Source organism: Pezoporus flaviventris, unplaced genomic scaffold (assembly GCF_033815535.1).
Source record: "Pezoporus flaviventris isolate CSIRO_AGI_PZ_B2104156 unplaced genomic scaffold, CSIRO_AGI_Pfla_v1 ptg000069l, whole genome shotgun sequence".
NCBI classification, from domain to species: Eukaryota; Metazoa; Chordata; class Aves; order Psittaciformes; family Psittacidae; genus Pezoporus; species Pezoporus flaviventris.
In genome coordinates this window covers 774,328-788,026 of record NW_026892617.1, presented here as the reverse complement: position 1 = coordinate 788,026, position 13,699 = coordinate 774,328, and the positions used below count along the sequence as shown (strand labels likewise).

The 13,699-nt window shown below is 56.2% G+C and overlaps 2 protein-coding genes across 6 annotated transcripts in view; both read left to right on the top strand.

The window, feature by feature from the left end:
* The first annotated feature begins 1,065 nt into the window (after positions 1-1,065).
* Positions 1,066-2,903, top strand: SNRPE (small nuclear ribonucleoprotein polypeptide E). 2 transcript variants are annotated; one of them, XM_061471848.1, is made up of 5 exons: positions 1,066-1,209; positions 1,312-1,338; positions 1,659-1,721; positions 1,962-2,040; positions 2,630-2,903. In XM_061471848.1, the coding sequence occupies exons 1-5, from the start codon at positions 1,156-1,158 to the stop codon at positions 2,683-2,685; spliced, it is 279 nt and encodes a 92-aa protein (XP_061327832.1). In that variant the 5' UTR covers positions 1,066-1,155; the 3' UTR covers positions 2,686-2,903. The 2 variants fall into 2 exon arrangements, with proteins under 2 accessions (XP_061327832.1, XP_061327833.1); XM_061471849.1 differs by lacking the exon at positions 1,312-1,338 and having other exon boundaries at positions 1,118-1,191.
* A 949-nt stretch (positions 2,904-3,852) lies between these two features.
* The window catches only part of SOX13 (SRY-box transcription factor 13), a 34,316-nt gene continuing 24,469 nt past the window's right edge, over positions 3,853-13,699 (top strand). For 2 of the 4 annotated variants that reach the window (XM_061471838.1, XM_061471835.1), the window contains exon 1: positions 3,853-4,928. The gene's annotated coding sequence lies outside the window, so the exon portion shown is untranslated. The remainder of the gene's footprint in view (positions 4,929-13,699) is intronic. The other 2 variants (XM_061471840.1, XM_061471837.1) reach the window with 1 other exon arrangement.

The window sequence follows — 13,699 nt, the reverse complement described above, 5'->3', positions numbered from 1 at the left end:
AAGCTGGGGGGGGGACAATGCATTTTGCTGATGTGAATCCTGGTAGGATTTTGGAATGGGTTGTCAGGATTCCTCTGCAGGAAACTGGTGAAGGAAGGATTGGTTTAAGTGCCTCTCTGTTCCAAGAATCACTCCCCTGAACTGCTGGATCATCTGGGAAGTAGCAGCTGCTTGGACTTGTGTTCAAGCACTGTCGTGGCACCAACCCATAGGGAAGCATCTTCCTTGGAAGCTGGTACTGCTGCGGGACCAACCACATTGTTGCTGCCTGGGAATGTCCTGGGAATCCTCCCTCAGCCGCTGTCCCACCACCAAGGCTTGCGCTCTGGGTCCATGCAGGAACAGGAGCCGGGACAGGGGGTTGGAATCTCCCTTTGTGACCCCTAAGACAATAGCTGAGACTGGGGTCTGTGCCCCCCAGTGCCCACTTTCCCTGGCACATAGGTTTTCAGTTATTTCCTTAAGTTTTTGAAGGACTTCACTCTCTTCCTGCTCTCATGTGAAGCTGTCGGGGCCCTCAGGCTTTCACTGCAACCAGTTGTAAATACTTTCTCTTTGGAAGAAAACACTTGTGTGCTTTGATAATCCACTGTGACGTCTTCATTCCGAGAGGAGGAAAAAGGTTGGAAACCAAACTTCAGGAAGCTGCTGTTGAGGCTCTGCAAGCGTTCACCCATCCCTTCCCCTGTTGAAGATGGAGGGGCTGCAGCCAGGAGGAGCACCAGCGCTGGGTGAGGAAGGGTCTGGCCCCGGAGGTGGGGGTTGATGTACACCATGCTCTGTGTAAATATTTTATTCTCCCATTTTATATTTGTATTGTATTTAAGGCAGTGAATGACCCACCGCCTCCACCCCACTTGCACTGTTCCACGCCAACAGCAGTTAACAGTGTTTTTAATAAACCTGCCATAGAAGCTGTGTCACTGAGTGCTCATGGGGCCCAAAGAGGCTATGGAGGGGGTGGCAGTGGGTCGGTGGGGGTGATAAGGGGCCATAGAGGGGGATATGGGGATGACAAGGGAGCCACCCCTTTAACCCGAGCAGTAGAGACAGCAGTCCTCCCGCCTTCCTAGAGCGGCCGGGTCCTCCAGCATCCCACAGTTCCTTGCGCGGCGGCTCCTTCCGGCGGCGGCGGCGGCGGCGTGTGGAGCAGCCATGGCGTACCGCGGGCAGGGCCAGAAGGTGCAGAAGGTGATGGTGCAGCCCATCGTATCCTTCCTGCGGCCGGGGGGAGGACCGGGAGGGCGGGGGGGGGGGGGGGGGGGAGCGGGGTTATCGTGGCTGGGCCGAGTCCTTAACGCCCCGCTGCAGAACCTCATCTTCCGCTACCTGCAGAACGTGAGTACCGGGTGAGGGGACGGGCGGGAGCGGGGTCCGTGCTGAGGTGAACCGGGGCCTCCCGTTGGGGGTGCGGGAGCAGAGCCGCTCGGTCCGGGCTCAGGCTCACACAAAGCTAAGGCGGAACAAGGCCTGATGATGCTCTCCGGTGCTGGGCCCGCAAAAGTGGTTCCAAGCGGGTGTCACACCCTAAAAACCGTGTGAGAGACACAGCTCCGAGTGCTGCGGTGGCTGTTGGTGGCCGGAATCACTGCATAGAGCAGACCTGCTTGGGTGGGTTCATGTCTCGTTTGTTCCCTTCCTCCTCCATCACTTTGCAGAGGTCCAGGATCCAGGTGTGGCTCTATGAGCAGGTGAACATGCGGATAGAAGGCTGCATCATCGTGAGTATCGTGATGTCCTCGTGGGCTTGTGTAGATTGGGGGTTATATCTTTCCTTTCACATTCACCAAGCTGTTAGTGTCAGGAAAACCTAGTGTTGGGGGGGGGGGGGGGTAGAAACGCTTCATGTCTCTCCAGTGAATAGTCTTAGTGGTCAGGTCAGCGTAGGTAATGGTTTGTGTCCTTGTTGAAGTTTAGACCAGGGTCCTCAGCTCCCTGCCTGTTTTATCCCTCATTTTTAGGGCTTTGATGAATACATGAACTTGGTGCTGGACGATGCGGAGGAGATTCACTCCAAAACAAAGTCCAGGAAGCAGCTGGGTAAGCCCGTGGGGGGTGACCTGGAGCCTGAGCTTCTCTTCAGCCACACTTCAGAGCACAAAACACACATCTGGGAGGTTGAGTTTGGGGTACAGGGAGCAGACAGTGGCCAGGTCTTGGTTCCTGGGCTGGTGGTTTTGGTTGAGAACCTGTCTCTGTCCCAGACGTGCTTTTGTCTTCCAAAGTGACAGCATTGGGGCTGCATAGGCAGCTCCCAGCACCTGGGGCACTTGCTGTGGTGTCATCAAATCAAAGTGGGAACCACCAGGATGCTCGTATTTAATCCTCCCTGATGAGCACAAGCAGCAGTATAGGATGAGCAGCAAGTCCAGGCTCTTGGTGGGGACAAAGCTGCTGCTCAGACACCCGGTGCAGGAGGGGAGGTTGTGTCTGATGTGCTACAGTGTGAATTGGGTCTGTGGGGTTGCTCACACCCAGCAGTGCAGCCGTGTGGGGCTCTGTTTCTGATCAGAACCCGGTCTCTTGTCGTGGAGGTGACCTCTCGCAGTCACCTTGGCTGGTGTGAAATGGTTTTTGGAAGGTATGAGGTTATTGGCAGAGTGTCTAATTTCCTTTCTCTGTGTTGCAGGTCGGATCATGTTGAAAGGGGACAATATCACCCTGCTGCAAAGCGTTTCTAACTAGGATGTGTTGTTCTTCACTTAGAACAACGGTTCCGGTGCTTCAGATGGAATAAAGAGCTGGTGGGAGCAGGACCAGCTCATAGAGAGGGCGTTCTGTGTAGCTGGGGTCACTGGCAGGGCTGAAACCTGCCCCTGCCCTTGTGTCAGTGATTTGGGTTTTGTAGTTTGAAACAGCGATGATGTGTATCACAAATAAACGTTTTTCACAGTAACTGTAAAGGGAAATGTGGTGGGTTTCTGCCTCAGGCCCTGCCCTGAAGAGAGAAGGGGGAGAAATGTCCTCAGGGTGATATTTCACTATGGATCCGTGATAGATGTTTTTGTGTTCTGGGATGTTCCAGCTGTGTTGGAACAAGGTGGGCTCCTCTATAAGTGATGTGTGGTCCTGCAGCTCACATAGCTCTAGTGAGGGGTTTGGGGCTGGGCTGTAGGAATGCAGCATTCCTAAACTTCACTGGTAGGCAAGCTCCTAAAATCACTTGTGTCTTCAAGTCAGGGCAGCTGCTTTGGATTAAATCTCTCTTGCTTCTTTGGGCAGTCTCTTGATTAAATAAGTTGGGATATCAGATGTATTGGTTGGGTTTTATCATGTTGGTTTGTTTTCATCACCCGTTTGAAGATCTGGTTGTTCTATTTAAGGCCCCACAAGAGCTGAATTGCTTATCCCATGGAACAAAGCGATGTTCCCTCACTCATGTGGGACTGTTGGCCCCTCTACTGCTTTTCTGATGGAAAGAGAGAAAAGGAAAGGTTTGGCTGTAATTGTTTCTCAGGGACCAAGGTGGCTGGGATGGTGATACATTAATCCTGCCACAGAGGCTGCACCAGGTACCATATAATAAGCTTTTGGTATTCCAAAACTTAAATTTGTGCATCACTTTAAGCCTGAAAACAGAGCACTGCCCCCTTCTATGGATGGGGCAGCCACAGCTTCTCTGGGCACCCTGTGCCAGCGCCTCAGCACCCTCACAGGGAAGAGCTTCTGCCTAAGAGCTCATCTCAGTCTCCCCTGGGGCAGGTTAAAGCCATTCCCCTTGGCCTGTCCCTACAGGCCTTTGTCCCAAGCCCCTCTCCAGGTTTCCTGCAGCCCCTTTAAGCACTGGAGCTGCTCTCAGGTCTCCCCTTAAGGAGCCTCCAGCTGAACCAGCCCAGCTTTCTCAGCCTGTCCTTTGAAGTAATTATTTCTCTTTCCAAATGTAACTTTACAAACAGTGTATGTTTAGAAGCTTATTTAATGGGCTGGGTTGCATCATGTCGCTTGGCTCCACTTTTAATCCAGGGCCACTGGAATAACCCTGGCTCAGAGCCTGCGCGGCTCCGTCCTCCTTCCACCTCACACGTGGCTGGCGAGCGGCTGCTCCTTGGAGAAGAGCTGGATGTGAGGAGTAAACCCTGGTTCTTCTCAGCAGCACTGCTGCCAGCTCCAAATTGTGCGCTTGGAGTCACCGTAATGCCTCCTAAAGCTCCTCTGCTCCGTGATAGCATCGAATTAGCACCAGCGAACATCAATATTGGAGGAGGTTGATGATGGGAGGAAGGAAGCTCAGGGGTAATCAGCTCTGAAGCATCTCATGATAAGGTACCAAAATGGGCTGTAATTACGTGCGTGGGGGAGTTGCAGAAGGAAAGAAGCTCCCCAGCAGGAAGCCATGAAAACGGCACAGAGCCTGCAGGAGAGTCCAGGAGGAAACACAGCCCCATTGTTTGAGGAGCTCTTGGCACTCGAGTGCTGTGGTCCAAGAACACAGCTTCCAGGCATTACCAGCCCAGCGACGGGCCACAAAAACAATTCCAAACTGGCTTCCCAAGAAGCACTTGTCTGTCCTCATAAAACCACACCACTGACTCATCTAAACGCTTGCTGATTTGTTTTTAACCCCGAATCCTTCCAGCTTCCTGAGTGTTTCCAAGCTGCAGGGAGCAGGAAGGTAACGTCTGGAGGGAGCTGCTTGGAGCTGTGCGCTGCCAGGGAGACTCCAAAGCTCCCTGCAGAAGAGTGCGGTAGACAGAAGAGGGTGCTGCGGCCTCGGCCACCTCCCTGCCCCTCCGGCCGAGTGTCACAAGAACACCGAGTTCCCGCAGCATTCAAGCAGCTTTCCTGACTCCCAAACAACCTGGAAGAGAAGCAGGGCGGTGCGGGGCTGCCCTCCGATGGGTGACGGGGTGCCCGGAGCTCCTGGGCTTCCTGCTGCGGAAGGGGATGAGGAGTAGAAGGTTCTGGTTTTGGCATTGAGGAGGAGCAAGGTAGAGTGAGCGCTTACAGCTGGGCTCTGTGCTTGGAGAGCTCCCCTCGCTTGGCTTTGCTGCTGCCTTGGTGGTTGCTCTTGCAGACGATCCTTGATCCTTTCCTTCTGTGCAGGGCTGGGGGTGATGGGTTCAAGGCTCCTTTTGAAGGTGCCTTGAGGTGGGATTATGAGGAGTGCCCCAGTGCTGGGTTGGGGTGCTAATCCCATGCTGGAGTGTTCCTGCATCTCTAGGTTTGGAGGAGAAAAGTCCCTCAAGCCCTGCCGGCACTTGGGGGGGATCTGTCAGCTCCCAAAATCCAGCTTGGATAGCATCCCACCGCACCCCAAATGGCTGTTTGCTAGGAGCAGAGCTCTCTCTTTGTTAAAAACAAGTGATTGAGACCTGCTTCTGTGCCAGTGCTGGCATGGGGTGTGTAAGACAGAGCTGGTGCTCCAGTGGGAGAGGGTTGGGGCAGGTGAGAGCGTGCTCACATCCAGATGGATCTCTGCAGTGTCTGAGGTTTCTCCTTTAGAGGTGATCCCACCTTTAACCAGCCCTGGAAGATGCTTTGAGTAAATGTTTGTGCCTTTTCCCTGCCTGTGGCTATGGGGTTCTGGGAAAAAAGGCTGCAGTTCTTCCCTTCTGCACTGGGAATTGCTTGTCCTGGCCCAGCCCCGTCCTTCTCCGTGCTTGTGAAAGAGTCCCCTGAGGAGCAGGCGCAGTGGTCCTGCCTTTCTTTAGGGGAGCATCAGCTCTGTGGTTCTTTTGTAGGATATCGTGATTTATGGGATGGTTTTATGTGTGTTTGAAGTTCAGTTTGAACCTAGATCCCAGAGCCAGGCGCCTGCCTGCAGGTTGGTGCCTTTCCTCGCTCTTCAAAGGCATTGCTGCACCTTTGCTCAGGGATGCAGGGCATGGCCTGTGCTGGCAGGAGCATCACAAACAGGAGCAGACCCCTCGTGTCCGTGGCCACTTGCCATCAGCATTTAGTGTGTTTGCAGGCCTGTGCCCTGTGAGCGTCTGTGGAATAAGGTGGGATGTGTGGCTATACAAGGGGAAAATCTCCTTTCCCGTGCCCTGCCACCCTCCTTGAGCCCTTCTCACCACCTCCTGCTTTAGTGCACGTTATCAGGGAACTTATTTCAAGTGCTGGTATGTTTTAAGGCTTGTGTGCCTAAAAATAATAGCATCAAACAGACAGCAGGGGAAGGTCAAGGACTCGAATGGTTTAGAAGCTGTCCCCTTAGGGCACCATCGGAACATGGAAAACCCGTGTGGAGGGCAGAGGCAGGAGCCTGGGATGCACTGTGCTGCTTTCCTCTATTCCCTCCCTGTTCTTGTGCTGGCAATGGAGCCCTTTGGGGTTGTTTTCACCATTTCCATGGGCAATAAAGCCGATCCCTGCTTTGGCTGTGAGCGGGGTGGTACCAGCAGGCAGCGGGATGCCAGGCGCAGAGGGGCTGTGGCCACGAACTGGCTCCAGCAGGTTCTGTTGGTGGCAATGCCCCAGTCCCGTCTCCATTGGCAGCCCACACACAAGGTGCCCAGCATGGCAGCAACACCCCCCCCACCCCGTGGGGCCTTTTCACATTCAGACCCACCAGGGGCATCATTGCTATTGTTTGGAACAGCGCTTGGAAAGACGGAGCACCGGGCGCTGTGCCTGCCCTCGGCGGGGACGCTGCCACACTCGCAGCTCAGCCTGCCCCCCGCGCTGCTGCCTCGCATACCAAGGCCTTCAGTGTGGAGCTTGGACCGGCCTCGCTGCCTCTTTCCATGCCCCTCACCCTAACCTGGGCTTTGTTGCCCTATTTCCTATGCGTTTCTGAGCTGTCGCATCGACCCCATCACCCCAAAGACAACCCGGTGCTTTTCCTCCCTCCTGTGCCTCCAGTTGTGATGTTTAAGCCTGATTTCCCCCACACTTGTCTTTGGGATGTGTTTGTACCCAGCACAGTTCTCTGGCCTTGTCGTGAACGATACCGGTCTGTCTGCAGTGGGAAAGAGAGATAGATTGATATTTACAGCTCTGCTCCGTGGGGCAGGATCTGGGGTCTGGATGGGCTGGGACACAGCCACGAGGTAGCTCCAGGTTTGGACAGCTTGTTTGACTGTATTAAGAACCAGGATGCTCGGGTCCTGTTCTAGGATGTGCCTGCCTCACTAAGAATAGGTGTCTGAAGGCTTTGCCTTCCTGCAAGGACCAGAGCTTCCAAAGCAGACTGCCCTTTCCTGTGCATCCAGCCCTGATCCCGGCTGCTGCTTTACCTTATCTGCCGTTCTCCAGCCTCTTGTCTGTGAAATAGGAGCAATATCTAATAGTCCCCGGGGGGGTGATGGCTGATGACGTGGTGTGATGCCCTCAGCTAGCTGAGTGGAACAGCGCTGCGTGCTGCCTCCCTGCCGCTCCTGCTGCCAGCAATCTGGTCCATCCATAAAGCTGAGTGTGCCAGGGATGTTTCTCTTCTGCTCCCTGTTGAGTGGGTTAGGAGTTAAGGAGACTGTTTAGGAGGTTGCTTTTCACTTTGTAAACTGAGCTAAGAGGGAGCCAGGTCCAGGAGAGGGATGGTTAAAGGTTTCAAGGGTTGCTTGGCTGTGTTTTATACATGAAGTTGCTGCAGAATCAAGGGGAGCTTTGCCCTGGCCATGCTCTGTGTCAGCACCAGCACCCCTGGGCTGCTCTTGGGGCCCCTCTGCCCCTTGCAGGTGTCGGGGGGGGACAGGAGCAGCGCCAACGGGAGCCACGCTTTGGTGGAGCCGGGTTCGTGCGGCAGGTACCAGCATCCGCTCTTGAGAGGGCTTTGTTGTGAGCTGGGTTCGGAGCCCATCCCTTTATCGTGCATCAACAACAGAGCCAATATTCACATCGAGGAAGTGAGATAAGATCCGAGCCCAAGGTGGGCTCCGAACGGGGTGCGTGAGACAAGCACAAGTCTGGGGGGGAGAGGGAAAGGGGGGCTGCGGTAGGAGCGCTTTATCTGAGAGGAAACGGCGCTGTTCAAGGGGGGGCCGTGTCCGTGTGTGCCTGCACATGTGTGTGTGCACGGAGCATGAAAGAGCCCCCGGAGCGGGACGAGCTTCCCGTGCGCACCCAGGCTGGGGCTGGAGGCTCAAAGGGTCCCCATGGATCCAGGGATCCTGGAGAAGGAGCCAAAGCAGCTCCTAGAGCCAGGGGGTGCAGTCTCCAGGGGATGGATGGGTGCCCTTGGTGCAGGGTCCTCAAGGGAGGAGGCATCCCCTTGCTCCATGACCGCTCAGGGCAGGTGGTGCTGCAGTGCCCGTAATCCAGCATCTCTTATCTCGCCTTCTTTTATTCCCAAACAGCTTCCATTGATCCCCAAGCAAATCCCTCAGTGCTTTGTCCGGAAATTAACCTTGGATGCATTTGGGAAGCAAGGTCCATCCTCATCTTCTGATTAGAAGCAGTGGGAATTCCCAGCGTTAAAGCACAACCAAACAGGCCCGGGTTGAAGTTATACCTTTTATCAGCTGCAGTTCTTCCCTCTCTTCGAAAGCCCCAAGCCTGGTGTTTGCTCTTGCAAAGCTGAGCTTGGTCTGGGACTACCAACAGCCTGAGATGGGCTTTTCCCCCTCAGAGGGTACCCAGGGAACACTGAGGTGCATTGATTTGGGCAGTGGAGGCTTCCTCCCCTTCCTGGCTGCTGTGAGCAGCAGCATGCTGGAAGAGCATCCCTGGGGACAGCATATCTCTTCCCTGCTCCATCAATCTCCCAGCCCACCTCCGGCACCAGAGGGCTCAGCTGTGGGCTGGGAATGACCCCCGGCTCCTTCTTCCTCTGCCAGCCTTTGCATAGCACCCACATTGATTTTACATAGGAAGGAGCTATGCAAAATAAGCTCCTGGGCTTGGGGTGCTGCACAAACAGCAAAGGGAGGAACCCCAGGGCTGTGGCATTGATGGTACCAAGTCCCTTTTCCTTGGTACTGATGGAGAGGTGAGGCTTTGCTATGGAGTTTCCTTGTCCTGCATGCCTGGGGAATGTCAGTCCTGAGGGGATGCTGGGTGGCGAGAGGAGGAAAGGGAAACGGAGGAATGGTGCCAAGTGGCCATGGGGCAGCTCCTATGGATCCAGAGAGGGGAACAGCAACCAAAGCCCCATCCAGCAGCAGCTCCATCCTGGCGGCAGATGTGGCTTCAGCTCCCATTGTGAAAGCAGGGTGGGTTTATCCCCCTCACCCCGGTTTGCTGGGGGGGAGCTGGAGTGATAAAACCCTCCCTGCTCTCACCCCATGTCCATGGGGCGCAGGGGGGGGGGTGTCTCTGCACGCTCCCATGGCCCAGCAGGGTGGTGGGGCAGGAACCATGGAAGCTCATTATTTAGTGTCCCACACACAGCGCCGGGCTGGCCCTCGGGAAGCCTCCATCCACTGCGCGGCTGGGATCTGCATCGAAAGCAAACAATGGGATCCCCAGAGACAACAATGCCCCATTGTCCTTTGAAGCCAGAACAATGAAACAATGGACTGCAGTCTGCTCCCTTTATTCCCAGGCATCCCCCCCCCCCCCCCCCGGCCCTGTCCTGCAGCCCCAGGCACTCACACCATCCCTAAGGATCCTCATCCCTTTGCATCGCTCCCATCCCTCCACCCCAGGGTGAGCCTTGGGGTTCCTCGTGGCCTCCCCACCCTGAGAGGAGGAGGAGGAGGAGGTTTCTTGCAGGCTGTGATCCACCAGCGGGAAGGGATGGGAAAGTCCTGCTGGATCATGAGGGCTCTGTCCCGGAGAACAGCAGCGCTTTGTTGTCGCCCAGGATGGCCACTTGTGAGCTCTGGCCGTCACGGCATTCCCACAAGGTTTCCTGGTGGATCCTCCTCCTCCTCAAGGCCTGGGAACTCCCAAATGCTCTACAGGAGCATAGGGAAGAGGCAGGAGGGGATGGGGTGCAGGGGGAACCCACCATGCTGGGGGGGGAAGCAGGCAGAGATGGGGTACAGGGGGTCTCCAGCACCCTTCAGGAGCTGTAGAGCTGCTTTCCTCAAGCTCTGTTCCCTGGCTGCATCCTGCTATCCCCAAGGATACCCCTGAGCTGTCCCTTGCATCCCTGTGGGTCTGCAGCCCTCCTGGAGGGCACCGAGTCACTGCGCAGTGTAGGGGAGATGCTGGGGGCAATGGGAATGCTGCCGTTGGGTGCTCTCCTCCCTTCGCTGGTGCCCAAAAAGCAGGGATAGGGAAGAGCCAAGGTTGTGTTAACCAGGGCCTGGCCTGCTTGGATAAGGGCTGAGCTCCCGGTCCTGGCTCCGGGAGCCCAGATCCATGCCTCTGCTTCCCTGGCGCTGTGTCAGCACTGAGTTGGGGTCCCGTGTGCCCTTCTCCCAGTGCTCCTTTGCCACGGAGGGGATCCCAGTGCCTGGATTGGGGCCAGGGGACCCTGGTGTCCCCAAAGGCCACCACCAGCCTCCTCCTGCCCTCCCCGGGGGCTCCAGCTACCTACGGGCAAAGCAGCCCACCTGAATAGGTAATGAATGGAGGAGAGGAAAGCACCCGGAGCGCATTGTGCTTCCAACGGGAACAATTGCTAAATACAAATCACAGCGAGCAAAGGGGGAGAGGGAGAGACAAAAGCCCGAAGCCCAGCACAAAGGAGAGGAATGAAATGGGAAGTAAAGTCAAACAAAAAGGAGCCGGGCTGAGACAAAAGAAGGGAACAATATCCCCGAGGCAATAGGCTCCTGAACAATGGGGACAGTGACAGCGGCACAAAAGGCACAGTGTTTGCGAGTAGACGTTATCTCACACAGCCACTGGCAGGCCTGGCCCTGGCGCTTCTATTTTCAGGGATGCTTTTGTGCGGCGCTGAACAATGTTCCTTGCATGGCTGCAGATAGGGACGAGGGGGGTTTGGGTCATTCTTTCCCTCTCTTTCTTTTGCCTTCCCGGTGCCAGCGCTGTAATAAACCCAGGTTCAGCCCTTGGGAGAGCGGGGCAGAGCCAGGGGATGGCTGGGCAGGGACCCGCCGGTGCTGGGGTGGATGAGCATGGGTTGGTACCACCTCCTGCGAGGGGCAGGCTGGGCCCCTATGGCAGCCGGTGTGAGCAGGGTGGTGCCTTGGGTGACTCACAGCCAGCCCCAAGCTTTGCTTTTGGCCGGCTCAAAACCGGGCAGACCAGAAAGATGGCTTTTCCCCGGCTGCTTTTGTTCCCAGCAATCAAGCTTTTAACCTCTTCGGTCCCCTCTGGGATGAGACCAGCAGCATGGGGCTCGCCTCCTCCTTGGGCAGGTTGCCCATCAATTGCCCTCTGAAGCATCCCGCATCCTCAGCAGCCCCTTGGGATGGGCCATGGGAGCTGGCGTGTGGCTGCTCCTATCAGCCAGGCATTCCCGGCCCGTGATGGAGAGTTCGTCTGGAAAACGGGGGCATCTTGTGTCCAGCTCTTCCTGGAAAACCTTCCTTTGGGGCCTTCCCAGTTGTATCCCAACGTCTGGGCCTGTCTGGCTGCATTGTAAAGCCCAGGGTCACGCTTGTGTGGTTATGAGGGGTTGTTATTGCAGGGTGTTGTCAAAGCACCCGATCTGCAGCACCCAGACGCTTTGTGATGCACTTGGACCTGGAGCGATATTCCCACAAAGCACCCATCCCATGCTCATGCCCTTTTCCTCTCCGGTCCCATACTTGGAAACCCATCCCTCCTACCCCATCCCACCATACCCCGAACCATGGGGGACGTCACCCAGGTACCATAAGTGACTTGGAGGAGGAGAAACGAGGGTGCTGTGAAGATGGAGCCAAAGACACCCCCGTATCGGCGCCCATCTCCCCAGACACCCAGTGTGAGCAGATGGGCTCCGCTCGGGCTTTGAAGAGCTGCATCTTCTGATATCGATCACGTTATCTGAGGGTACATCCTGTTGCTAAGTTTGGCTGCTTCCTCCCTTTAACAGCTGTTTGTGCAGCCACAGCTGCTCTCACCCTGCACCATGGGGATGCTGTGTGATGGGGGGGCCTCACTGCTCCCAAAAGCGGATCCTGGGCTTTGTTTGGCCGTGGTAGAGCAAGCTCCCATGACCCAGAGTGGGGTGTTTGCAGCCCGAAACCACCCCTATGGGGGCTGCATCCCCGGAGTGTGAGCAGCAGGTTAGGAATGGAGAAGGCTCCTTAAGAGGAGACCTGAGAGCAGCTCCAGTGCCTATAGGAAACCTGGAGAGGGGCTTTGGACAAGGGATGTAAGGACAGGCCAAGGGGAATGGCTTTAACCTGCCAGAGGGGAGACTGAGATGAGCTCTTAGGCACAGGATGATGCTCTTTGGTCTGTGAGAGGTGAGCACACATGTTGCTCTGGGCAGCCCTTTGTGGCCATCACCCAGACCTCGGGGCTGGAGCTGCCTCTGCTCGCGCTCTGCCCGTGTTGGGGATTTCTCTCTGTCTCTTTCTGATACAATCTGGTGAAGTTGGAGCTCTTGGCTGCAATTTGCTGCTCTTTAAACCCTCGCTAACCCTTAACGTCCTAATGACAGCAGTAATGATGCTCCGCATCCTGCGGTGCCACCCGTCTGAAGATTACACTCGCTAATTAATGAAGCCCCGACCTCCCCCTTCTGCTTCCCTCGCTGAGGAAGAAGAAATCACTGCGAGTCTCTTAAGAAAGGACATAAAGGCAGGGAAATCCAGGCACCAAACCAAGACAAATGGGGATTTGGAGACAATCCGGGCCTGTGTGACCTGAGGAGTGGACCAAGAGGGAGAAAGGATAAAAATGCCAAGCACAGCCCGGCCAGAGAAAACAACCGGCAGCTTCAAAACCCGGGCAAAGAAAAGCACCAAGATGAAGGGAGTGACAAAGCATCAAAGGGAAGAGAAACCAAAGGCGTCGGAACAAAGGACAAGCTGGAACAAAGGACCAAAGAGGGGAGAACAAAAGCACTAAATAGAAAACAAAGGCAGGGGACAAGAAAAGCCCCTCTGTGGGGCTGAGCTGCAGGGTCCCTGGGTGGTGCTGCGGGTCCCCGCTGGAGCCGGGCTGGCGGAGGGTGCTGGAGCCCAGCATCGCCTTTGAACTGGAGGCAATGGGCTCGGCCTCGCCATGGACGGCTCCCCGCATCCCGCTGGGTGGTCCGGCCATCCCGTCCCTCCCCATGTGTGGCTCCGGCAGAGCCTGCTCAGCATCACCCCCCTGTGCCCTCTACCAAACCCTCCCTGCCCCATCGGCTGTCCCAGCCCCATGGCATGGGAATGGATGGGGATGCTCCCAGGCGGCGGCTGCATCCTCCCAGCCTGTGGCTTTCCCATAGGAGAGGAGCCATGGGCCGGTGCTGTGTGTGTGGCTGGCCTGGTCCAGCCTGCTGGGCTGGGCTCCGGGGACCGCAGTTCCCATCGCCTGGATTAGGAGCAGCAGCAGCATTCAGGTTGGGAATAGGGATAGTTGCAGAGATGCGATGCTGTTTTGTCTCCTATTCCTCTCAAATCCCTTTTTGGAGCTGAAAATCCCCGGTGGGGTTGTTGGTCTGGCTGGGTTACCTACGCTGCCTTGCAGGGGGATGTGGTGGGTACCCGCAGGGCTGGGTGGCTGGCATGGGGTGAGGATGGTGGTGGTGAATGGGAGCCCCACTGGGGCTGGGGTGCTTGTAGCTGCGATGGTTTCGGAGTGGCCGCTGATTTCAGCGTCAACCTGACAGTGAAAATCCCCCTTCCAGACCCAAAATGCGGTCCCTGCTCTGTTCTCCATCACCTGCCCTGACCAAAGCCACCCTCCTCCCCCAGCACATCACCCACAGCAACGTGCAGGGACGGGGCCAGGGCAGTGTTTAGCAGGGTTTGTGCAGGGTTTCACC

Excerpts from the sequence above, each read along its gene's own strand:
- SNRPE (XM_061471848.1), top strand. The coding sequence starts at position 1,156 with ATGGCGTACCGCGGGCAGGGCCAGAAGGTGCAGAAGGTGATGGTGCAG. Across the intron at positions 1,210-1,311 it reads AGGTGATGGTGCAGCCCATC|AACCTCATCTTCCGCTACCT; the intron begins GTATCCTTCCTG and ends GCCCCGCTGCAG. Across the intron at positions 1,339-1,658 it reads TCTTCCGCTACCTGCAGAAC|AGGTCCAGGATCCAGGTGTG; the intron begins GTGAGTACCGGG and ends ATCACTTTGCAG.